The 21,921-nt window shown below is 53.1% G+C and overlaps 1 protein-coding gene across 3 annotated transcripts; it reads left to right on the top strand.

Moving 5' to 3' along the window:
- The first annotated feature begins 1,645 nt into the window (after positions 1-1,645).
- On the top strand, positions 1,646-21,824 carry LOC138723822 (hematopoietic lineage cell-specific protein-like). Of its 3 annotated transcripts, none has more exons than XM_069863412.1 (15): positions 1,646-1,799; positions 4,970-5,053; positions 6,835-6,908; positions 8,071-8,200; positions 9,281-9,391; positions 10,221-10,275; positions 12,066-12,176; positions 12,799-12,909; positions 13,809-13,864; positions 15,458-15,527; positions 15,755-15,891; positions 17,295-17,393; positions 18,807-19,116; positions 20,281-20,352; positions 20,706-21,824. In XM_069863412.1, the coding sequence occupies exons 2-15, from the start codon at positions 4,970-4,972 to the stop codon at positions 20,840-20,842; spliced, it is 1,557 nt and encodes a 518-aa protein (XP_069719513.1). In that variant the 5' UTR covers positions 1,646-1,799; the 3' UTR covers positions 20,843-21,824. The 3 variants fall into 3 exon arrangements, with proteins under 3 accessions (XP_069719513.1, XP_069719328.1, XP_069719422.1); XM_069863227.1 differs by having other exon boundaries at positions 17,292-17,393; XM_069863321.1 differs by lacking the exon at positions 1,646-1,799 and adding an exon at positions 2,376-2,413 and having other exon boundaries at positions 17,292-17,393.
- Positions 21,825-21,921: the final 97 nt, after the last annotated feature.

Raw genomic sequence — 21,921 nt, 5'->3', positions numbered from 1 at the left:
GGTTGTGGAGAGGAGGGAGCTGGACTCTTCTCCCAAGGGACAGGGGACAGGACGAGAGGGAATGGCCTCAAGCTCTGCCAGGGGAGGCTCAGGCTGGACATCAGGAAGAAATTTTTCCTGGAAAGGGTGATTGGTCCCTGTCCGAGGCTGCCCAGGGAGGGGGTTGAGTCCCCTTCCCTGGAGGGGTTTAAGGGCCGAGTGGCCGAGGTGCTGAGGGACATGGGTTAGTGATTGATGGGAATGGTTGGACTCGATGATCTGGTGGGTCTTTTCCAACGTGGTGATTCTGTGATTCTAAGAAGATGCTCTGACTTCTGGTCAGCCCTGAAGTGGTCCAGCAGATGGACTGGATGGTGGTTGCAGGTCCCTTCCAGCTGAACTATTCTACTCTAAGCCCCGTGTGTCTTGCTGTTGTGTCAAACGGAAGTGGCTGCTCTAGGAGCCTTTTTTGCTTCACTAGCTTTTTTCAGAAAGGAAGTTATTTTGGTTTGAGATGCTTTTCGACTATCAAACTAGTGTGATTCGTGCTCCTCACTCCAAGTATTTGCTCTTCCCACCAACAAGCAACGTACCAGAGCGCTTGATCTGTAAGTGCTTAGGATTCATTAACTACGTGTTCTCCATCTTCCTAGTTCAAGGTATTTGTGGGGATTTTTATGGTCCTGGAAGCCCTTTCATATTTGTACGTACAGATATGTGTGTGTCTGCGTGGTTTTATGTATTTTTAATTGTACTGTCAAGTAATGAGTCAAATTTTATCATGAGTTCTGTAAGCAGTAGGTTGCTTTCTTTGGAACTCATTGCAATTATCATAAAATCATAGAATCGTGATGGTTGGAAGAGACCTCCAGGCTCACCCACTCCAACCATCATCCCAACCCTCTGAGGCTGCTAAACCAAGTCCTGAAGTGCCATGGACACAAGTTTTTGGAGCCCTCCAGGAATAAGGACTCCACCACTGCCCTGGGCAGCCTCTTCCAGGGCTTCACCACTCTTTCAGTAAAGAATTTTTTCCTAATATCCCATCTAAACCTCCCCTGGTGCAGCTGGAGGCTGTTTCCTCTCATCCTGTCGCTTGTTACATGGGAGCAGAGTCCAAATCCTGCACGGCTCCAACATCCTTTCAGGATGAGATCTGGATGAGATCAGGAGAGCGATGAGGTCTCCCCTCAGCCTCCTTCTCCAGAATAAACAACCCCAGATCCCTCAACCAATCCCAGAACTCTTGTTCTCCAGCCCCTTCCCCAGCTCCATTCCCTTCTCTGGACACGCTCCAGACACTCAATGTCCTTCTTGGACTGAGGGGCTCAAACTTGACCCCAGGATTCGAGGTGCGACCTCAGCAGTTCCAAGTCGAGTGCATGATCCCTTCCCTGCTCCTGGTGGCCACACCATGACTGATCCAAGCCAAGATGCTCCTGACCTTCTTGGCCACCTGGGCCACTGCTGACCACCACCCCCAGGTCCTCATCAAGCCCAGAGGCTTCAGCTTTTTATCTTTTTCATGCTTTTATGGCAGAAGGATTTCTTGAAAATGGAGATGACAACCTGGTTTTGCACACTAAGAGACAGAGTTGTTCCATCAAGCACTTCTCATGCCGTCAGCAATCTCCAGCGTTCCGCTGGGGCAGGTTTTGGTATCAGGACACGAGCAGAGCTGGGGGCTGGGAGGAAGGAAGTGAAGAACTGAAGTTAAAAGAGGAACTCGGAGCTCACAACAGTCCGAAAGCTGTCGCTGGCAACAAGTGCCTGAGCAAAAACCAGCAAGTTTTCTAGCAGGAGCTGGTGAAACTTTTAAGGTAAGAAAGCCGAGTGTGTTTTGAGAGTGGAAAGTGAGAAGCAGCAACAAACTTGGCCCTGGGGAGACCGCTCCTCGAATCCTGGGGTCAGTTCTGGGCCCCTCCCCACAAGAAGGATGTTGAGGCTCTGGAACGAGTGCAGAGAAGAGCAACGAAGCTGGGGAAGGGGCTGGAGAAGAAGCCTGAGGGCCCTGGGGGTGTTTAGCCTGGAGAAGAGGAGGCTGAGGGGAGACCTCATTGCTCTCTCCAAGTCCCTGAGAGGAGGTTGTGGAGAGGAGGGAGCTGGGCTCTTCTCCCAAGGGACAGGGGACAGGACGAGAAGGAATGGCCTCAAGCTCCATGAGGTGAAGTTCAGGATGAATGTTAGGAAGAAATCTTTCCTGGAAAGGGTGATTGGTCCCTGTCCGAGGCTGCCCAGGGAGGGGGTTGAGTCCCCTTCCCTGGAGGGGTTTAAGGGACGGGTGGCTGAGGTGCTGAGGGACATGGGATTGATGGGAATGGTTGGACTCAATGATCCCGAGGGTCTTTTCCAACCTAGTGATTCTGTGATTCTGTGTCTGGAGCCTTGTGGTGGGATCACAGCCTGTGGTTTGTTGTGTTTCCCAGGATACGTGGTGGGTGGCTTTGGAGAGTAGGTGGTCAAGAACCATTTCCAGCAGGATTTACAACCCTGAACCTCAAATCAGCTCAAATCATCTGCCCTGTTGAACAGCCCCTTGCAAGCTGGTCAATGCTGCAGTTTTATCGTTAAGAGAAATGAGGCACAAACTTTAAAGATCTCTGGACGTTCATAAATTAGGGAGGGGAAAAGGAGAAGGAAGATATTGTTAGATAGTGCAATGATGTCCATATGAGCCTTCCTGCTGCTCCTGCTTCTCTTTGCTGTTAGACACCTCCCAGTGGATTAAGTTGCTCCAAGCCCCATCCAACCTGGTCTTGAACACCTCCAGGGATGGGGCAACCACAACTTATCTAGGCAACCTCTTCCAGGGTCTCCCCACCCTCACAGTAAAGAATTTCTTCCTAAGATCTCATCTCAATCTCCCCTCTTTCAGCTTAAACCCATACTCTTCATCCTACCCCTGCACCCCCTGATCAAGAGCCTCTTCCCAGCTTTCTTGTAGCCCCCTGGATGGAAGTTGTGGGACAGGAATGGGTTAGTGCCTCTGAGAAACGTGTTGTTCAATGAGGATCCAGTCTGAAGAAGTTCCCTTCCCTCCTTGATTTGCTCCTTGATACCAATTTGAGGCTCCTCTGCACCAATCTGGGGCTCCTTGACACCCCAGGTGGGATGGAAAAGCTTTGCCGATAACCATTCCTCTGTTGCATAAGGTCACGCAAGACATGGAATCTTTCTTTTCTCTCTTATTTTGTTGAAAGCATGTTCAGGAGGGTTTTTTTTCATCATCTTTTTTTCCACCGTCACCTTGAAAACAAACTGAAAGAGTTGTAGATTTCGCATTACTTTTCTTTAACTTCCTCTTCCTGGGTCTATCACTTCCCCCAGGCCTTTTTGGACAGCCTGAACCAGCCGTACCACCACAGCTCCAGCCTTTTCAGCCCAGCACGCTCAACGATTTCAGCCCCAGTTCATGTTTTTACCCTGTGACAGCCAGAAAAACCCAAGAACATCGTTTACCAGCAGCATCAGACTAGGACGTAGCTCTTTGAACCTTCTTTAGGCAGTGATTAACTCATAGAATCAAAGAATGGGTTGGGTTGGAAGGGACCTCAAAGCCCATCCAGTTCCAAGCCCCTGCCACGAGCAGGGACACCTCCCACTGGATCATGGGCTCCAAGCCCCATCCAACCTGGCCTTGAACACCTCCAGGGATGGGGCAGCCACGACTTCTCTGGGCAACCTGGGCCAGGGTCTCCCCACCCTCACACTAAAGAATTTCTTCCTAAGATCTCCTCTCAATCTCCCCTCTTTCATCTTAAAACCAGTCCCCTCATCCTATCCCTGCCCTCCCCGACAAAGAGCCTGTCCCCAGGTGTCCTTTCACTACTGGAAGGCTGCTCTAAGGTCTACAAAATCCTTAGATGATTGAGTCCAACCGTTCCCATCAGTCACTAACCCATGTCCCTCAGCACCTCAGCCACCCGGCCCTTAAACCCCTCCAGGGAAGGGGACTCAACCCCCTGCCTGGGCAGCCTCGGGCAGGGACCAATGACCATGGTACCAAGCTTGACAGCATTCAAGAAGCATTTGACCAACACCCTCTGCCAAATGGTGTGAATATTGGGGCTGCCTTATTCAAGGACAGGAGCTGGAGGGGATTGTCCCCTCTGCTCCTCTCTGGAGAGACCTCATCTGGAGGATTGTGTCCAGTTCTGGAATCCTCACCAGAAGAAGGAGATGGAGCTGTTGAAACGGGGCCAGAGGAGGCTAAAAGGTTGAACAGAGGGCTGGAGAACCTCCCGTACGAGGACAGGCTGAGAGAGTTGGGGTTGTTCAGCCTGGAGAAGAGAAGGCTCTGAGGAGACCTTAGAGAGACCTTCCAGTCCCTGAAGGGGCTCCAAGAAAGCTGGGGAGGAACTTTTTCCAAATGCCTGTAGTGGTAGGACGAGGGGCAATGGGGATAAACTGAAGAGGAGAAGATTTAAGCTAGACATAAGGAGGAAATTCTTCACAATGAGAGTGATGAGACCCTGGAACAGGTTGCCCAGGGAAGCTGTGGCTGCCCCGTCCCTGGAGGTGTTCAAGGCCAGGTTGGATGGGGCTTTGATCACCCTGATCTAGCAGGAGGTGTCTCTGCCCATGGCAGGGGTGGAACTGGATGGGCTTTAAGGTCCCTTCCAACCCAAACTGCTCTATGGTTCTCGTGGGACCCTTCCAACTCAGATCATTCTATGATTCTATGAGCTCGGAAACCCTCCATATCTTGGAAAAGCGGACTCTGGCTGCTTGATGCTTGCATGAACTCACCTTAAAATACGACGTGCATGAAACCTGTGGTTTGCACATAAGATCCTCTTGTGCTTTGCTGCAAGAGGGCTCTAGAGCACCTATTATGGGGTGCCCCACGCTGTATGAGGGATGGAGAGATCAGCAGGGGGGACATCCTGCAAAGGTCCCTTCCAGTCCGAGTTGGGTCATGACTGGAGAGGTTGGAGGTGCCCGTGGCCACGCGCCCGCAGCACCCGGATGACACCATGTCCTTGTCCAGATGTGGAAAGCAGTCGTGGGACATGACGTGTCCGTGAAGGTGGAGGCTGAGGGAGATGACTGGGACACCGACCCTGATTTTGTGGTGAGTATCTGGGGTGTCAATCCGTGCTGGTTGGTGGTATGAAGGGTTCGCTGGCCCATGGCATCTGCTGGTCAGCTGGGCTGGGACGAGGTGTTTAGCACAGCACCATGTACAATACAGCAACACTGGCCATACAGGAGCAGCTAAGTGCCACCAGCCCTCCAGGGTTCCAGCCAGGTCGTGTGTCTAAGGTGTTTCTGACCCTCAGCAAGTTTGCGGGTGACACTAAGCTGGGTGGAAGCTGGATCTGCTGGAGGGTTGGGAGGCTCCAAAGGGATCTGAACAGGCTGGATCCATGGGCTGAGACCAACAGGATGAGGGTTAACGAGGCCAAATGGCGAGTCCTGCCCTTGGGGCACAACAACCCTGGGCAGCTCCAGCCTAGGAGAAGTCTGGCTGGAAAGTGCCTGGAGGAGAAGGACCTGGGGGGGTTGGTTGAAGAGGAGGCAGCAGGGGCCCAGGTGGCCAAGAAGGCCAAGGGCATCTTGGCTTGGAGCAGAGCCGGCGTGGCCAGCAGGGCCAGGGAGGTTCTTCTCCCTCTGGCCTCGGCCCTGGGGAGACCGCTCCTCGAATCCTGGGGTCAGTGCTGGGCCCCTCCCCACCAGAAGGATGTTGAGGCTCTGGAGCGAGTGCAGAGAAGAGCAACGGAGCTGGGGAAGGGGCTGGAGAAGAAGCCTGAGGGCCCTGGGGGTGTTTAGGCTGGAGAAGAGGAGGCTGAGGGGAGACCTCATTGCTCTCTCCAAGTCCCTGAGAGGAGGTTGTGGAGAGGAGGGAGCTGGGCTCTTCTCCCAAGGGACAGGGTACAGGACGAGAGGGAATGGCCTCAAGCTCCATGAGGTGAAGTTCAGGATGAATGTTAGGATGAAATCTTTCCCAGAAAGGGTGATTGGTCCCTGTGCGAGGCTGCCCAGGGAGGGGGTTGAGTCCCCTTCCCTGGAGGGGTTTAAGGGCCAGGTGGACGAGGTGCTGAGGGACACGGGTTAGCGATTGATAGGAATGGTTGGACTCGATGATCCAGTGGGTCCTTTCCAACCTGGTGAATCTATGATTCTATTATATCCACGTGTTGTCTCCACAACATCCTACACCCACGTTCCCACATTTGACTACAAGTAACACCACTTAAGGGGTGCCTCATAGAATCATTAAGGTTGCAAAGCCCTCTAAGATCATCAAGTTGAACACAACACCAACACACCTACTAAACCATGTCCTGAAGCACCACATCTACAAGCTTTCTGAATCCCTCCAGGAATGGTGACACCATCATTCCTCTAGACAGCTTCTTCCAGCGCTTCACCACTCTTTAGTAAAGAAATTTTTCCTGATATCCAATCTAAACCTCCACTAGGGAAACGAGGCCGTTTCCTCTGTCCCTTGTTACTTGGGAGAAGAGACCAACACCCACAGCAGCTCCACTCTTCCACCTCAGCTTTGTTACAGCAACACTCGTTTTGTTTTCTCTTTGGAAAGTCCAAACATCTATTTGAGAAACTGGAGCATCAGCAAACTCTTTCCTAATTTAAAGCTAAAAATATACTTCTTTTCCAACTCTAATGATTCTATGACCTCAAGCAAGACACTGACTTCACTGTTCCTCCAGCATTTTCCTGAGCCATTAATTCCCACAGCAGTTCTTGCCACCGTCTCCAAGGCAGTGGTTGGGGTTCCCCACAGACACCTCCTTCCTCGCCATGCCTGGAGGTTGTCCATGGCTTTTCTCTGGGGACAGAGCCCCTTTCCTTGGGGTGGGGACTGATATCTGTGCTTTGCTCTTGCAGAACGACATCTCTGAGAAGGAGCAGCGCTGGGGAGCCAAAACCATCGAGGGCTCCGGCCGTGCCGAGCACATCAAGTGAGTGTGGGAATCAGGGCATGCAGAGAGGCTTCCACGCTTGCGGCTTCTGTGCATGGGGCTTCACACCTGGGGCTCTGCACCTGGAGCTCTTGCACCTGGGGCTCCACATATGGGACTTCCATGCCTGGAGCTCCCTCACCTGAGGCTCTCAGGCTTGGGGCTTCCTCACCTAGGTCTTTGTCACCTGGGTCTTTGTCACCTGGGGCTTCTATACCTGGGGCTATTGTGACTGGGGCTCCACATCTGGGGCTCCTCTTCTGGATCAACTCGCCTGGGGCTTCCTCCTCTGAGCTTCCCATACCTGGAATTTCCTCACCTGGGTCTCCATCTCAGGGCAGCATCATCATTCCTGGAGGAGAAGGACCTGGGGGGGTTGGTTGAACAGGAGCCAGCAGGGGCCCAGGGGGCCAAGAAGGCCAAGGGCATCTTGGCTTGGAGCAGACCCGGCGTGGCCAGCAGGGCCAGGGAGGTTCTTCTCCCCCTGGACTCGGCCCTGGGGAGACCGCTCCTCGAATCCTGGGGTCAGTGCTGGGCCCCTCCCCACCAGAAGGATGTTGAGGCTCTGGAGCGAGTGCAGAGAAGAGCAACAAAGCTGGGGAAGGGGCTGGAGAACAAGCCTGAGGGCCCTGGGGGTGTTTAGGCTGGAGAAGAGGAGGCTGAGGGGAGACCTCATTGCTCTCTCCAACTCCCTGAGAGGAGGTTGTGGAGAGGAGGGAGCTGGGCTCTTCTCCCAGGTGACAGGTGATAGGACAATGCTAATGGCCTCAAACTGCACCAGGGGAGGCTCAGGCTGGACATCAGGATGAAATCTTTCCCGGAAAGGGTGATTGGTCCCTGTCCGAGGCTGCCCAGGGAGGTGGTGGAGTCCCCATCCCTGGAGGTGTTTAAAAGACAGGTGGCCGAGGTGCTCAGGGACATGGTTTAGTGTTTGATAGGAATGGTTGGACTTGATAATCTAAGAGGTCTTCTCCAACCTGGCGATTCTATGATTCCATGATTCTACCTCGTGCCTCAGTGCTGCCCAGCAGAGCCCAGTGTGGGCACACTGACAGGTGGAGGGTTGGTGCCCTGCTCTGTGCTGGGCTCTGGTGGCACATAGATGCTCCATGTAGCTCTGCACGATCCCACCGTGACCTTCCCTGGCTCTGTGTCTCACCAGCATCCATCAGCTGAGGAGCAAGGTGTCAGAGGAGCATGAGGTCATCAAGAAGAAGGAGCTGGAGACTGGTCCCAAGGCTTCCTATGGCTACGGGGGGAAATTTGGAACAGAGCGAGACCGGATGGATAAGGTAACAATCATAGGAGGCTTCCTTGGGTCCTAGTGGGAAGATCTTTTCCTCACAAAGGAAGGAGCTTCCCTGAATTGTGTCCTGGAGACCTTCCATGACTTCACAGATTCGCACATTCTAACCATCCCATAATCTGTATCTGCGATCTATTTGAACCCATGGGTGTAATTTATCTCTTCAGCTTCCACTCAAAGTTCCCCTTAGTGAAGAAGAACTTTCTTCTGGCTTGTTTTCAACCTGCTGCGTAACAATTAAATCTGGTGCCTTCCTACTTGTGCTTGGAGAACTAATGATTAACTCCCCCTCAAATTCTCCATTCCAGATCTCTATCATCTCCCCAGGGTGGAGCCGTTCTTCATATTCCCTGTTCTCACATCATATCTTTTCTAATAATCCTCATTACACTTCTTCCCATGCCTTTCAGCATTCAAGACTTCAATTTTTTCAGCAGCGAGTAACAAGGAACAAGGATTAAGACGTGAGAAAATGGCCTCAGGTTCCTCCAGGAGAGGTTTAGATTGGATATTAGGAAAAATTTCTTTACTGGAAGAGTGGGGAAGCATTGGAAGAGGCTGCCTTGAGGAGCAGTGATGGAGTTTCCATCCCTGGAGGTGCTCAAGGCCAGGTTGGATGGGGTCTCAAGCAGCCTGGTGCAGTGGGAGGTGTCCCTGCTCACAGCAGGAGGGTTGGGACTGGATGATCTTTAAGGTCCCTTCCAACTCAGACCGTTTAAAGATTTGATGATTGTATGCGCAGGACCTAATTTTTCAGGAGGTGCTTGATCAGCTTCCCTGGGCGCTTCATTCTTTTGATCAGCACAAAGTTTGCCCTGATGTTTGATTTAATATTATGAAATTTGGGCATCGGCAGAGGCTGCCAGGGAGGGGGTTGAGTCACCATCCTTGGAGGAGTTTCAAAGATGGGTGGACGAGGTGCTGAGAGACATGGGTTAGTGATTGATGGGAATGGTTGGACTCGATGATCCCGTGGGTCTCTTCCAACGTGGTGATTCTGTGAAATATTAGTTTGCTTAGTGTGATGATCAGAACATCACCCTCTCTTGCAACAATTTCTTCTCAGTGCGCGGTGGGCCACGAGTACGTTGCTGAGGTCGGGAAGCACTCCTCGCAGACGGATGCAGCCAAGGGCTTTGGAGGGAAGTACGGAGTCCAGCGGGACCGAGCTGACAAGGTGTGTTGGACAAGGTGGCCACGATGTGTCCCTTTGCTTAGTCCTGCCCCTAAACTGCTCCTGGAATCCTGGGGTCAGTTGTGGGCCCCTCCCCACAAGAAGGATGTTGAGGCTCTGGAGCGAGTGCAGAGAAGAGCAACGGAGCTGGGGAAGGGGCTGGAGAAGAAGCCTGAGGGCCCTGGGGGTGTTTAGCCTGGAGAAGAGGAGGCTGAGGGGAGACCTCATTGCTCTCTCCAACTCCCTGAGAGGAGGTTGTGGAGAGGAGGGAGCTGGGCTCTTCTCCCAAGGGACAGGGGACAGGACGAGAGGGAATGGCCTCAAGCTCCACCAGGGGAGGGTCAGGCTGGACATCAGGATGAAATTTTTCCTGGAAAGGGTGATTGGTCCTTGGCAGAGGCTGCCCAGGGAGGGGGTTGAGTCCCCTTCCCTGGAGGGGTTTAAGGGCCGGGTGGCCGAGGTGCTGAGGGACACGGGTTAGTGATTGATGGGAATGGTTGGACTCAATGATCCAATAGGTCTCTTCCAACCTACTTATTCTATGATTCTGCGATTCAAAAAACGTGCAGATGTGGCACTTTGGGACACGGTTTAGTGGTGTTGGGCTGATGGTTGGACTTTATCTTGGAGGTCTTTTCCAAACTTTATGATTCTGTGGGCAGCAGGGGTGGTGTGAAGGGCTGAGGAGCCTCTATCAGTCCAGGAGTGGGGAGGCACCTGCGTGTTGCACCACCAGACGAGGAGCAGGAGCCCAGCTGAGCCCCAGGAGGAGGGTTGGTGGGACCAGTCTTGTCCCTCAGGACAACTGACATTCCTTCTCTTCTTCTTCCAGTCAGCGCTGGGGTTTGAATACAAGGGTGAGGTGGAGAAACACTCATCCCAGAAAGGCAAGTCCATACCCTGTACTGTCTGCTGTGGGGCAGCTCCTTTTGCTATCGCCCTCCTCTTAATTTTTTCAGAGTCCAGTTCCAAGTTGGTCACTCTTGTAGCTCCATTCCCTGCTGTCCCATCACCACCCTTCTTGTTGTACCCTCCACTGGTCTACGTTTGGCTTTGACGGGAACTGTCACTGTCCAGCTCCACGTTCTGGTCTCTAAATTGGAGAGATAAGGAGATGACAGATGAACCACTTGGTGGAGAAGAAATAGACTGGATGGTCGCACTCAAAGAGTCGTGGTCAATGGCTCAAAGTCCAAGCAGAGACTGGTGATGAGGTCTCTGATGGACTTCTGTATGAGGACAGGCTGAGAGAATTGGGTTTGTTCAGCCTGGAGAAGGGAAGGCTCCGAGGAGACCTTAGAGCAGCTTCCAGGACTGAAAGCTGGGGAGGGGCTCTTCATCAGGGAGTGCAGGGATAGAACAAGGGTGGATGGTTTTAAGCTAAAGTAGGAGAGACTGAGATAAGATCTTAGGAAGAAATGTTTTCCTGTGAGGGTGGGGAGGCCCTGGCACAGGCTGATCAGAGAAATCATGGATGCCCCATCCCTGGAGGTGTTCAAGGCCAGGTTGGATGCAGCTTGGAGCCCCTGATCCAGTGGGAGGTGTCCCTGCCCATGGCAGGTGGCTTGGAACTGGATGATCTTGAAGGTCCCTTCCAACCCAAACCATTCCATGATCCTCTGAAATGTGGGTTTCAGCCCTTTCTGCAGCTCCCAGAGTCCGTGGTTTTCATGTTTTCATTATAACAAAGGTAAATCCCACAACAGGTTTCCCATTTCTTCTGTGCTTTCAAGGGCTCAATATTCTCATTCACAGACCTTTTTAGAGACTGGAAGACCACAGGTTGAAGTCTTTGATCTGGAGATGCCTGAGTAGGGGGGTGGCTAAGCTGTCATTGCCCGAGTCATCCCCCTCCCCACAAGAAGGATGTTGAGATGTTGAGGCTCTGGAGTGAGTGCAGAGAAGAGCAACGAAGCTGGGGAAGGGGCTGGAGAAGAAGCGTGAGGGCCCTGGGGGTGTTTAGCCTGGAGAAGAGGAGGCTGAGGGGAGACCTCATTGCTCTCTCCAACTCCCTGAGAGGAGGTTGTGGAGAGGAGGGAGCTGGGCTCTTCTCCCAAGGGCCAGGGGACAGGACGAGAGGGAATGGCCTCAAGCTCCATCAGGGGAGGGTCAGGATGGACAGCAGGATGAAATCTTTCCCGGAAAGGGTAATTGGTCCCTGTTCAAGGCTGCCCAGGGAGGCGGTTGAGTCCCCTTCCCTGGAGGGGTTTAAGGGCCGGGTGGCCGAGGTGCTGAGGGACATGGGTTAGCGATTGATGGGAGTGGTTGGACTCGATGATCCAGTGGGTCCTTTCCAACCTGGTGATTCTATGATTCTATGAGTCTTGCTTTGGTTTTATGTCCTTGCCTGGCTGAGCTCCCACTGTCTCCCCAACCACCCTTGCCATGTTACTTTTCTTCCTTGCCCTCTCGTCCCCTCTGTCTCCTGCTGCCACAGCCCCCATGACTCACACTTGCTTTGTGCGCCCATTCTAATAGACTGTCATCCTCCATGGTCCTCACGGTGCTTCCTACCATCCACTGTGCCCCTTCCAAACCCCATTTCCTAGCTTTTTCTTATGTCCCTGCTGCTCTTCCTCCTCCTTGGAGCTCCTCCCCGGTGCTGCTCCCCATCTTCTCCCCCTTCCCTCACCCACCCCATGCTCAGGGCACCATTTCACTCCGTGCACCACCTCAGATTACTCCAAGGGCTTCGGTGGCCGCTACGGCGTGGAGAAGGACAAGGTGGACAAAGCAGCCGTGGGTTTTGACTACAAGAGCCAGGCGGAGAAGCACGACTCTCAGAAAGGTGAGCTGGGGGAGCCCAGTGCTGCAGGCAACGTCAGGACTGGAGCTTGGGACTCTTCTTAGTGGGGTTGTGGAGCACTTGAGGTTTCCATGAATGGTGGAAAAACCACAGGGGGATGTTGGTTGCTCAATGCTTGGAGCAAGGGGATGGGACAGGTGAGGAAAGCCGCTGGATGAAGAGGAGCAGCAGATTTCTATGGGCACAGGGATCTCCTGGGCAGTATAGAGACTATATGCCCATGGAGGTGGTGGATTCTCCATCCCTGGAGGGGTTTAAGGGACGGGTGGATGAGGTGCTGAGGGACATGGGTTAGTGATTGATGGGAATGGTTGGACTCGATGATCCGGTGGGTCTTTTCCAACCTGGTGATTCTATGGTTCTATGATTCCGTAGTCACCAAAGGGAGGGTGCAGGGAAGCCCAGGTGGCTGCTCATAGCAGGTGGCATCCCAAAAAGCTATCACTGCAGCCACCAGTGGGGAAACCTGGACTTGCTCCATGTCTTTCTCTAAGTCCTGGGCAGGGAAAACTGTTACACCTGAGCTTCACAGTGCTGCTACTTCTCTCTTTCCCTCCCTTGTTTGTTCTGTTCCATGCCACGACCTGGATGCCTGCGGCTGAAGATTATTCTGTGGGCTTTGGTGGGAAGTTCGGGGTCCAGAGGGATCGTCAAGACAAGAGTGCCCTTGGCTGGGACCACCAGGAGGAACTTCAACCCCATGCATCCCAAACAGGTAGGACAATGCTGCAAGAGCACGATTTCCTTGGAGCACACACAGACCTATAGCCAGTGGTTCATACCTGAGAGAGTTCCTCCTGCTGAAAGCTGAATGTGGACACCACGTTGTGGAACCACCAAAACACAAGCATGAGCTTTCCCAGAGAAGGCGCATGCTTGGATCGGTGGGGGATATTGAATGCAAGACCCTGAATCCAAGCTTCCTAGACCATATTGTGCTTTCTCAGATAGGTTCGTTCCTGGTTATAAGCTCATCAGACAGGTGAGTACATGGGAACCAAGCAAAGCAGGTTCTAGGAGCAGCTTGACTGGCTTCTCATCCCAGTTCCTGGAAGCAGATTTGCCAACCTCCAGCACTGAAACCTGTGCACTTCATAGAATCACGGAGTGGTTTGGGTTGGAAGAGACCTCAAAGCCCATCCAGTTCCACCTCCTGCCATGAGCAGGGACACCTCCCACTGGATCAGGTTGCTCCAAGCCCATCCAACCTGGCCTTGAACACCTCCAGGGATGGGGTAAAAATTTCACGCAAAAGAATTAAGAATAAGCCTTAAAAGCTCTTGTCCATATAATTTTGTGTGTGTTATCTCTGTTTAGTTCCATGTGTGATAAGAGTCGAATCATAGAATTGCTTGGTTGGAAAAGACCTTTGAGATCATCAAGTCATTGAACCATAGAATAGTTCAGGTTGGAAGGGATCTTAAAGATCATCCAGTTCCGAGCCCCTGCCATGGGCAGGGACACCTCCCACTGGATCAGGCTGCTCAAAGCCCCATCCAGCCTGGCCTTGAACCCCTCCAGGGATGGGGCAGCCACCACTTCACTGGACAACCTGGGCCGGTGCCTCATCAGACTTATCGTGAAGTCCAACCTCATTTTTTTTTTCCCATACAGACTATTCCAAGGGGTTTGGAGGCCGCTATGGGGTCCAGAAGGACAGGGTGGATAAGGTAAGACTGCGTGCTGCCGCTTGAAATTGTTTCCTGCTCATCAATGCTCTTTGCGTTGCTACAAGGGAAGAAGCTTCCAAGCTGGAGATGTGACCCCAGTGCTGCATGTGCACTACTGCGAGGGAAAGGGAACTCGTGTGGTTTAAATAGAAGAGGGTGTGGAGGAGTCCAGACTGGGGGAACAGATTTTTTTTCCATACTCAGCTGCTTTTGAACCATTCCACTCTCAGACTGAACCATCACCCACCTCTTTCTCTGGATCACTGAAGGCTGGATCCCACCCGCACTTTCCTTTTTGTATGAAAGTAGATAAAACCCCTTGATCCCACTTCTTTTTTTGCTGCAAACGCCCCAGGGATCATAGAATCATAGAATAGTTTGGGTTGGAAGGGACCTTAAAGCCCATCCCGTTCCAACACGTCCAACTAGATCAGGCTGCCCAAGCCCCACCCAACCTGGCCTTCAACATCTCCAGGGATGGGGCAGCCACAGCTTCCCTGGGGAACCTCTACCAGGGCCTCACCACCCTCATCGTGAAGAATTTCTTCCTAATGACTAATCTAAACCTTCCCTCTTCCAATTTAAAGACATTCTCCTTCATCCTACCACTCCAGGCCCTTGTAAGAAGACCCTCCCCAGCTTTCCTGGAGCCCCATCAGGTACTAGAAGGCTGCTCTAAGTTCTTCACAGAGCCTTGTCTTCTCCAGGCTGAACCACCCCAACTCTCTCTTCTTCATGAGGAAGGTGGGGAGGCCCTGGCACAGGTTGCCCAGGGAAATTGTGGCTGCCCCCTCCCTGGAGGTGTTCAAGGCCAGGGTCCAGAGGAGGCCACAAAGTCAGTGGAGGGTTTAGAGGGAAATCGTATGAGAAGCAGCTAAAATCACCTGGTCTGTTCATTCTGGAGGAGGCTGAGGTGAGACCTTGTCATGGTCTAGAGCTTCCTCATGAGGGAAGGAGGAGAAACAGGCACTGAGCTCTTCTCTCTGGTGACTGTTGACAGGACACGGGGGAATGGCAGGAAGATGCCAGGGGAGGGTTAGGTTGGATATTAGGAAAAGGTTCTTCTCCCATAGGTGATGGAGCACTGGAACACCTGCCCAGGGAAGCCATCACGGCTCCAAGCCTGATAATATTCCAGAAGCATTTGGCCAACTCCCTCAGGCTCATGGTGTGAATGTTGGGGTTGTCCTGTGCAGAACCAGGAGTTGGACTGGATGGTCCTTGCAGGTCCCTTCCAACTCACGACATTCCATGGTTCTGGCCTCTTCTCCCAAGGGACAGGGGACAGGACGAGAGGGAATGGCCTCAAGCTCCACCAGGGGAGGGTCAAGCTGGACATCAGGATGAAATATTTCATGGAAAGGGTGATTGGTCCCTGTCTGAGGCTGCCCAGGGAGGTGGTTGAGTCCCCTTCCCTGGATGGGTTTAAGGGCCGGGTGGCCGAGGTGCTGAGGGCCATGGGTTAGTGATCGATGGGAATGGTTGGACTCAATGATCCCATGGGTCTCTTCCAACCTGGTGATTCTATGATTCTACGATCTCAGCACTGTCCTTGCCTATCAAGCTGGACCATTCTTTTGCTTCCCCTTGCAGAGTGCTGCTGGCTTTAATGAGATGGCAGCTCCCACCTCCTCGTATGAGAAAACGAGACCAGTGGAGGCAGGTGAGACAACTGATAACCAACCCTGGGCTTGGTGGGAAGCTGTGAGCCCCGTGGTCCCCCTGTGGCACGTGCTGTGGTGGGATGTGGATTAACTTGCTTGGAGGGGCAGAAGAAGGTGGTTGAGCTGCGTGTTTCTCCGGGAGAGGCAGAGATCTGGGTTTCTCCTGGATGCTTGGTGGAAGGGAGCCGCTGCACAGGCTTGATCAGCTGTCTTGTCTTCTCCACAGGAGCTTCCAGCGGCACCGGCAGCCTGCGATCACGCTTTGAGAACATGGCTAAGTTAGCAGAGGAGGAGAGCAGAAGGCAGGCGGAGGAGGAGCGAGTGAGGCGTCAGGTTCGGGAGAGCCAGCCAGCTCGGTGGAAGGTGAGCCATGGCCATCCTGCGGTGTCCTCCAGGGCTTGTGAAGCAGACTTTTCCTTTCAGCTCCATCTCCTTCCACCTGATCTCTTTACAGTAACCTCCTGCCTAAAGTGCTTCCCCGCAGCTGCCAGGGTCTTTGCTCCTCTGCTCCTCTCTTGTGAGTCCTCATCTGGAGGACTGTGTCTAGTTCTGGAATCCTCAACAGAAGAAGGAGCTGTTGGAACGGGACCAGAGGAGACTACAATGTTGATCTGAGGGCTGGAGCATCTTCCATATGAGGACAGGCTAACAGAGTTGGGGTTGTTCAGTCTGGAGAGGAGAAGGCTCCGAGGAGACCTCGTACTGACCTTCCAGTACTTGAAGGGGCTCCAGGAAAGCTGGGGAGGGACTGTTCCCAAAGGCTTGGAGTGATAGGACGAGGAGCAATGGGGATAAACTGGAGAGGGGCAGAGTTAGACTGGACATCAGGAAGAATTTCTTCACCATGAGGGTGGGGAGGCCCTGGAGCAGGTTGTCCAGGGAAGTTGTGGCTGCCCCATCCCTGGAGGTGTTCAAAGCCAGGTTAAATGAGGCTTTGAGCAGCCTGATCCAGAGGGAGGTGTCCCTGCCCATGACAGGGGGGTTGGAACCGGATGATCTTTAATGTCCCTTCCAACCCAGACTATTCTCTGATTCTCTGATTCTATTGAACTTCACAGTTGTCACCAGATTTTCCCTTCCAGCACCAGTTAAGGGTGTGCCCTCACCCAGCCATGATCTCCTGTGCTTTAGCCAAGGCTCCCTCTTGCCTCTAGTATCATAGAATCATAGAGTCACCAGGTTGGAAGAGACCCACCGGATCATCAAGTCCAACCATTCCCATCAATCACTAACCCATGTCCCTCAGCACCTCGGCCACCCGTTCCTTAAACCTGTCCAGGGAAGGGGACTCAACCCCCTCTCTGGGCAGCCTCGGACAGGGACCAATCACCCTTTCTGGGAAAAATCTTTTCCTAATGTTCAGTCTACATGGTTGTACTGGATGATCTTAGAGGCTTTTCTCCAACCTTAATGATTCCATTCCTCTGGACCTCATTCGAAAGTCATACTTCTCCCAAGTCAGAGGCGATAGGATGAGAGGAAATGGCTTCAAGTTGTGGCAGGGGATGTTTAGATTGGATATTAGAAAAAAATTATTTATAGAAAGAGCGGTGAAGTGTTGGAAGAGGCTGCCCAGGGAAGCGGTGGAGTCATCATCCTTGGAGGTGTTCAAAAAAAAATAGATGTGGTGCTCTGGGACCTGGTTTAGTAGACACCGTGGGGTTGTGTGGATGGTTGGACTTGATGATCTTCGAGGTCTTTTCCAACCATGATGATTCTCTGATTCTATGAAGGGATTGAGGCAATCTCAACTTCTTTTCCAGCAGGAAATCCCACAAAGAGAGAAGGAGCACACAGAGGCAGCGCCGCCCACCGTGCCAGCAAGGAGAGCTGAGCAAGAGAGACCTACGTCATGGGGGCTGCAGGTACCGAGAGGGGCTGAGGAGAGCCAGAAGGGGAGCAGGCAGAGGGAGCTGTGATTTACAGATTGTCCTGCTGAAGGAGGAAGCTTGGTGCAGTCACGGCATGGAAGAGGCTTTGGAAGGATGAAGGAGAAACATTGGGATGGCGATGGGATATGCCGCTGAAGGGAGTGGTGGAGTCTCCATCCCTACAGACCTTCAAAAACCACGTAGGCGTGGCATTTCAGGACATGATTTAGTAGACACAATGATGGTTGGACTTGATGATCTTAGAGGTCTTTTCCACCCTGAATGATTCTGAACAGGCTGGATCCATGGGCTGAGACCAACGGGATGAGGGTTAACGAGGCCAAATGGCGGGTCCTGCCCTTGGGGCACAACAACCCTGGGCAGCTCCAGCCTAGGAGAAGTCTGGCTGGAAAGTGCCTGGAGGAGAAGGACCTGGGGGGGTTGGTTGAAGAGGAGCCAGCAGGGGCCCAGGGGGCCAAGAAGGCCAAGGGCATCTTGGCTTGGATCAGAGCCGGCGTGGCCAGCAGGGCCAGGGAGGTTCTTCTCCCTCTGGCCTCGGCCCTGGGGAGACCGCTCCTCGAATCCTGGGGTCAGTGCTGGGCCCCTCCCCACAAGAAGGATGTTGAGGCTCTGGAGTGAGTGCAGAGAAGAGCAACGAAGCTGGTGAAGGGGCTGGAGAAGAAGCCTGAGGGCCCTGGGGGTGTTTAGCCTGGAGAAGAGGAGGCTGAGGGGAGACCTCATTGCTCTCTCCAACTCCCTGAGAGGAGGTTGTGGAGAGGAGGGAGCTGGGCTCTTCTCCCAGGGGATAGGGGACAGGACGAGAGGGAATGGCCTCAAGCTCCACCAGGGGAGGGTCAGGCTGGACATCAGGATGAAATTCTTCACAGAAAGTGTGATTGGTCCCTGTGCGAGGCTGCCCAGGGAGGGGGTTGAGTCCCCTTCCCTGGAGGGGTTTAAGGGCCGGGTGGCCGAGGTGCTGAGGGACATGGGTTAGTGATTGATGGGAATAGTTGGACTCGATGATCCAGTGGGTCTTTTCCAACCTGGTGATTCTATGATTCTATGATTCTTCGATGCTAAAACAGGGCTCCACAGTACCTTGCGCTGCGAGATGGGCTCTTAGAGATGGACAGCGTGGTGGTGGGACAGTGAGCTGTAGCTAAGCACATGGGAGAAGTTGAAATACACAAGCCATGAGGGTCTTCATGGCAATCCCAGTTCAGCACAGACCCTAATGGCTGAGCTGTTGCCTCCTTGTGCGGAGGAGGACGTTCCATTTGTGTCCTGGTAGCATGAAAGGCACCTGCAGTAGAGCGGGCTGTGTCAGAAGCTCTGTGGTCATGGGAGAGCTGCTTGCAGTGGATGCTTTGCAGGTGACCTTCCAGTCGCTTTCTCACTTTGTGGCAGGAGACAGAAAGGGAGGATGAGGAAACACCACCCGCTTTGCCATCAAGACCAGCAGATCTTGGCGAAGAGCTGTGCAAGATCCCCAGCCAAGATCAGCCCAACTACAATGAAGATCCAGATGTCGGTGGAGACTATGAGGAGCTCATAGAGCCCTCTGACTACTGCGACAGCACCAGTGGAGGTGCTCTCTATGAGGAGCTGCCAGAACCCTTGGAAAAGCCAGATGCTACCTATGACTACGGAGGAGATGAAGGTGAGGACTACGAGAACATCCTTCCAGGGGAGCCCAGCCAGAGCCAGCCCCACCTGGGTGAGTACTGAGGGAAGAAATAATGTCTAGGGGAGCTTGTGTCTGTCTGGTCACCTCACTGGCTTGGACTGAGAGTCTTGGTGCTGCACTGAGCACTAGGGGAACCTTCTTAATTCAGCCTCTCGCTCCACGGCTGGTGCTCATGAGACCTCACCTGGGGGTGTCTCCTTGGCCTGAGGAATGCAGGGTGGTCTTCCTCCAAGCACATAAGCAAACAACATAGACCTGTTCAATGTCTTCATCGATGACCTGGATGAAGGCATCGAGCGCACCCTGAGCAAGTTTGGAGATGACACTAAGCTGGGTGGAAGCTGGATCTGCTGGAGGGTCGGGAGGCTCCAAAGGGATCTGAACAGGCTGGATCCATGGGCTGAGACCAACGGGATGAGGGTTAACGAGGCCAAAGGGCGGGTCCTGCCCTTGGGGCACAACAACCCTGGGCAGCTCCAGCCTAGGAGAAGTCTGGCTGGAAAGTGCCTGGAGGAGAAGGACCTGGCGGGGTTGGTTGAAGAGGAGCCAGCAGGGGCCCAGGGGGCCAAGAAGGCCAAGGGCATCTTGGCTTGGATCAGACCCGGCGTGGCCAGCAGGGCCAGGGAGGTTCTTCTCCCTCTGGCCTCGGCCCTGGGGAGAGCGCTCCTCGAATCCTGGGGTCAGTTCTGGGCCCCTCCCCACAAGAAGGATGTTGAGGCTCTGGAGCGAGTGCAGAGAAGAGCAACGAAGCTGGGGAAGGGGCTGGAGAAGAAGCCTGAGGGCCCTGGAGAAGAGGGGGCTGAGGGGAGACCTCATTGCTCTCTCCAACTCCCTGAGAGGAGGTTGTGGAGAGGAGGGAGCTGGGCTCTTCTCCCAAGGGACAGGGGACAGGACGAGAGGGAATGGCCTCAAGCTCCACCAGGGGAGGCTCAGGCTGGACATCAGGATGAAATATTTCGAGGAAAGGGTGATTGGTCCCTGTCCGAGGCTGCCCAGGGAGGGGGTTGAGTCCCCTTCCCTGGAGGGGTTTAAGGGCCGGGTGGCCGAGGTGCTGAGGGACATGGGTTAGTGATTGATGGGAATGGTTGGACTCGATGATCTGGTGGGTCTCTTCCAACCAGGTGATTCTATGGTTCTATGACTCTATATGGCAGTTTCACCAACTTCCTCACCTTCCCATCCTGTCTTCTGCAGGGGAAATGGACCATGTTTATGACGTGGAGAGCCCTGGGACCTGTGCAGTTGCTCTCTACGATTACCAAGGAGGTAAGACTTCCACCTGGGCTGTTGGAGAGGTGCTGGGAGCTCCCTGGGTTGGTGCAACAGGGAGGTGGTGACTTACACCATCAGTAGCGATGAAAAGATTTCTAGTTGGGGGGTTCAATTTATTCCTCTTGGAAAGCAGAACAAGACCTGGCCTGGAAAGGCAGAAGCTTCCTTTTCCATCTTTGAAGTCTTGTTCTTTCTCCCCTCTACCTGTTCTGTTCTCTGGAGGTTGGATGAGATGAATGTTGAGGGTTATCAGAAAGCTGATTCTGTATTTTCCTCCTGGGAAGTAGGGATGAAAAACTAGGGTGACCTTCACGCTGTGACTATCTTTTATGAACAATTTTTTGCAGAAGGAGACGATGAGATTTCATTCGATCCTGACGACACAATCACAAACATCGAGATGGTAGATGAAGGCTGGTGGCGGGGACAGTGCCGGGGCCGAGTTGGCCTCTTCCCAGCAAATTATGTGAAGCTTCTGCAGTAAAACCAGCATCGTCCCCAAGCTGCTTCCTTCCAAACTTTTGCTTCTCTCTGCTTCAGCCTTTTTTTAATGTGTTAGCAGCTTCATTTGACTCAGCCTGGAGTATCTACATGCAAGAAAGACCAAGGAGCAAACTGGCCGTGCTGGAGGGAAGGTTTTATTCTGTGTCCAAAAGGACTTCGGTTCCCATCCACTTCCAGATGGGAAAAGTGGGATGGTTTAAGAGTACATGAGTGCAATATGAGACACGTTTTCTACCTAGGCTGCCATTGAATCATAGAATCCTTGAATAGTTTGGGTTGGAAGGGACCTTAAAGATCATCCAGTTCCACCTCCTGCTGTGCGCAGAGACACCTCCAACTGGACCAGGCTGCCCAAGGCTCCATCCAACCTGGCCTTGAACCCCTCCAGGGATGGGGCAGCCACAATTTCCCTGGAAAACCTGCTCCGGTGGCTCACCACCCTCATCGTGAAGAAGAGAGTGTTGGGGTTGTTCAGCCTTGAGAAGCCAAGCCTCTGGGGACACCTTAGAGCAGCCTTTGAGGACATGAAGAGGCTCCAGGAAAGCTGGGGAGGGACTTTTTACAGGGGTAGGATGAGGTGAATGTCTTTAAATTGGAAGGGGAATTGGAGGTCCCTTCCAACCCAAACCATTCCATGATTCTGTGATTTACAGGTTTCCACTTTAATTAGTGAAGGAGTAAATTATTTGTTAAGAGGTGTGCAGGCTTGAGCTTCCAGATCTGAAAAGTGCTGTGGTTATTTACAATATCCTGCTTGTCTGACACAGTTTGGGGAAGAACACGCGTAACTGAAAGGTAGAAAAACTGCCCCATAGCAACAGTTTCCATCCCTCCATCCCTCTACTCCTCCCATCCCTCCATCCCTCTACTCCTCCCATCCCTCCATCCCTCTACTCCTCCCAACCCTCCAGCCCTTCGCAGGGCTCTTCTTCATGGAGTAGGAATAAACCTCTGCTGTTGTACCCTGACGAAAATCACATCTTGGTTCTTCTGTGGCTGCAGGACCCTTCTGACTGTCCTTGCACAGGGAAATGCAGCAATCCACAGAGCTAGGGGGCT

Source organism: Phaenicophaeus curvirostris, chromosome 1 (assembly GCF_032191515.1).
Source record: "Phaenicophaeus curvirostris isolate KB17595 chromosome 1, BPBGC_Pcur_1.0, whole genome shotgun sequence".
Lineage (NCBI taxonomy): Eukaryota > Metazoa > Chordata > Aves > Cuculiformes > Cuculidae > Phaenicophaeus > Phaenicophaeus curvirostris.
Note: the sequence above shows the minus strand (reverse complement) of the source record. Positions and strands in the feature narration are given on the sequence as shown.

Coding starts and splice junctions, on each gene's coding strand:
- LOC138723822 (XM_069863227.1), top strand. CDS start 4,970: ATGTGGAAAGCAGTCGTGGGACATGACGTGTCCGTGAAGGTGGAGGCT. Junction 5,054..6,834: donor ACACCGACCCTGATTTTGTG/GTGAGTATCTGG, acceptor TTGCTCTTGCAG/AACGACATCTCTGAGAAGGA. Junction 10,276..12,065: donor GAAACACTCATCCCAGAAAG/GCAAGTCCATAC, acceptor GCACCACCTCAG/ATTACTCCAAGGGCTTCGGT.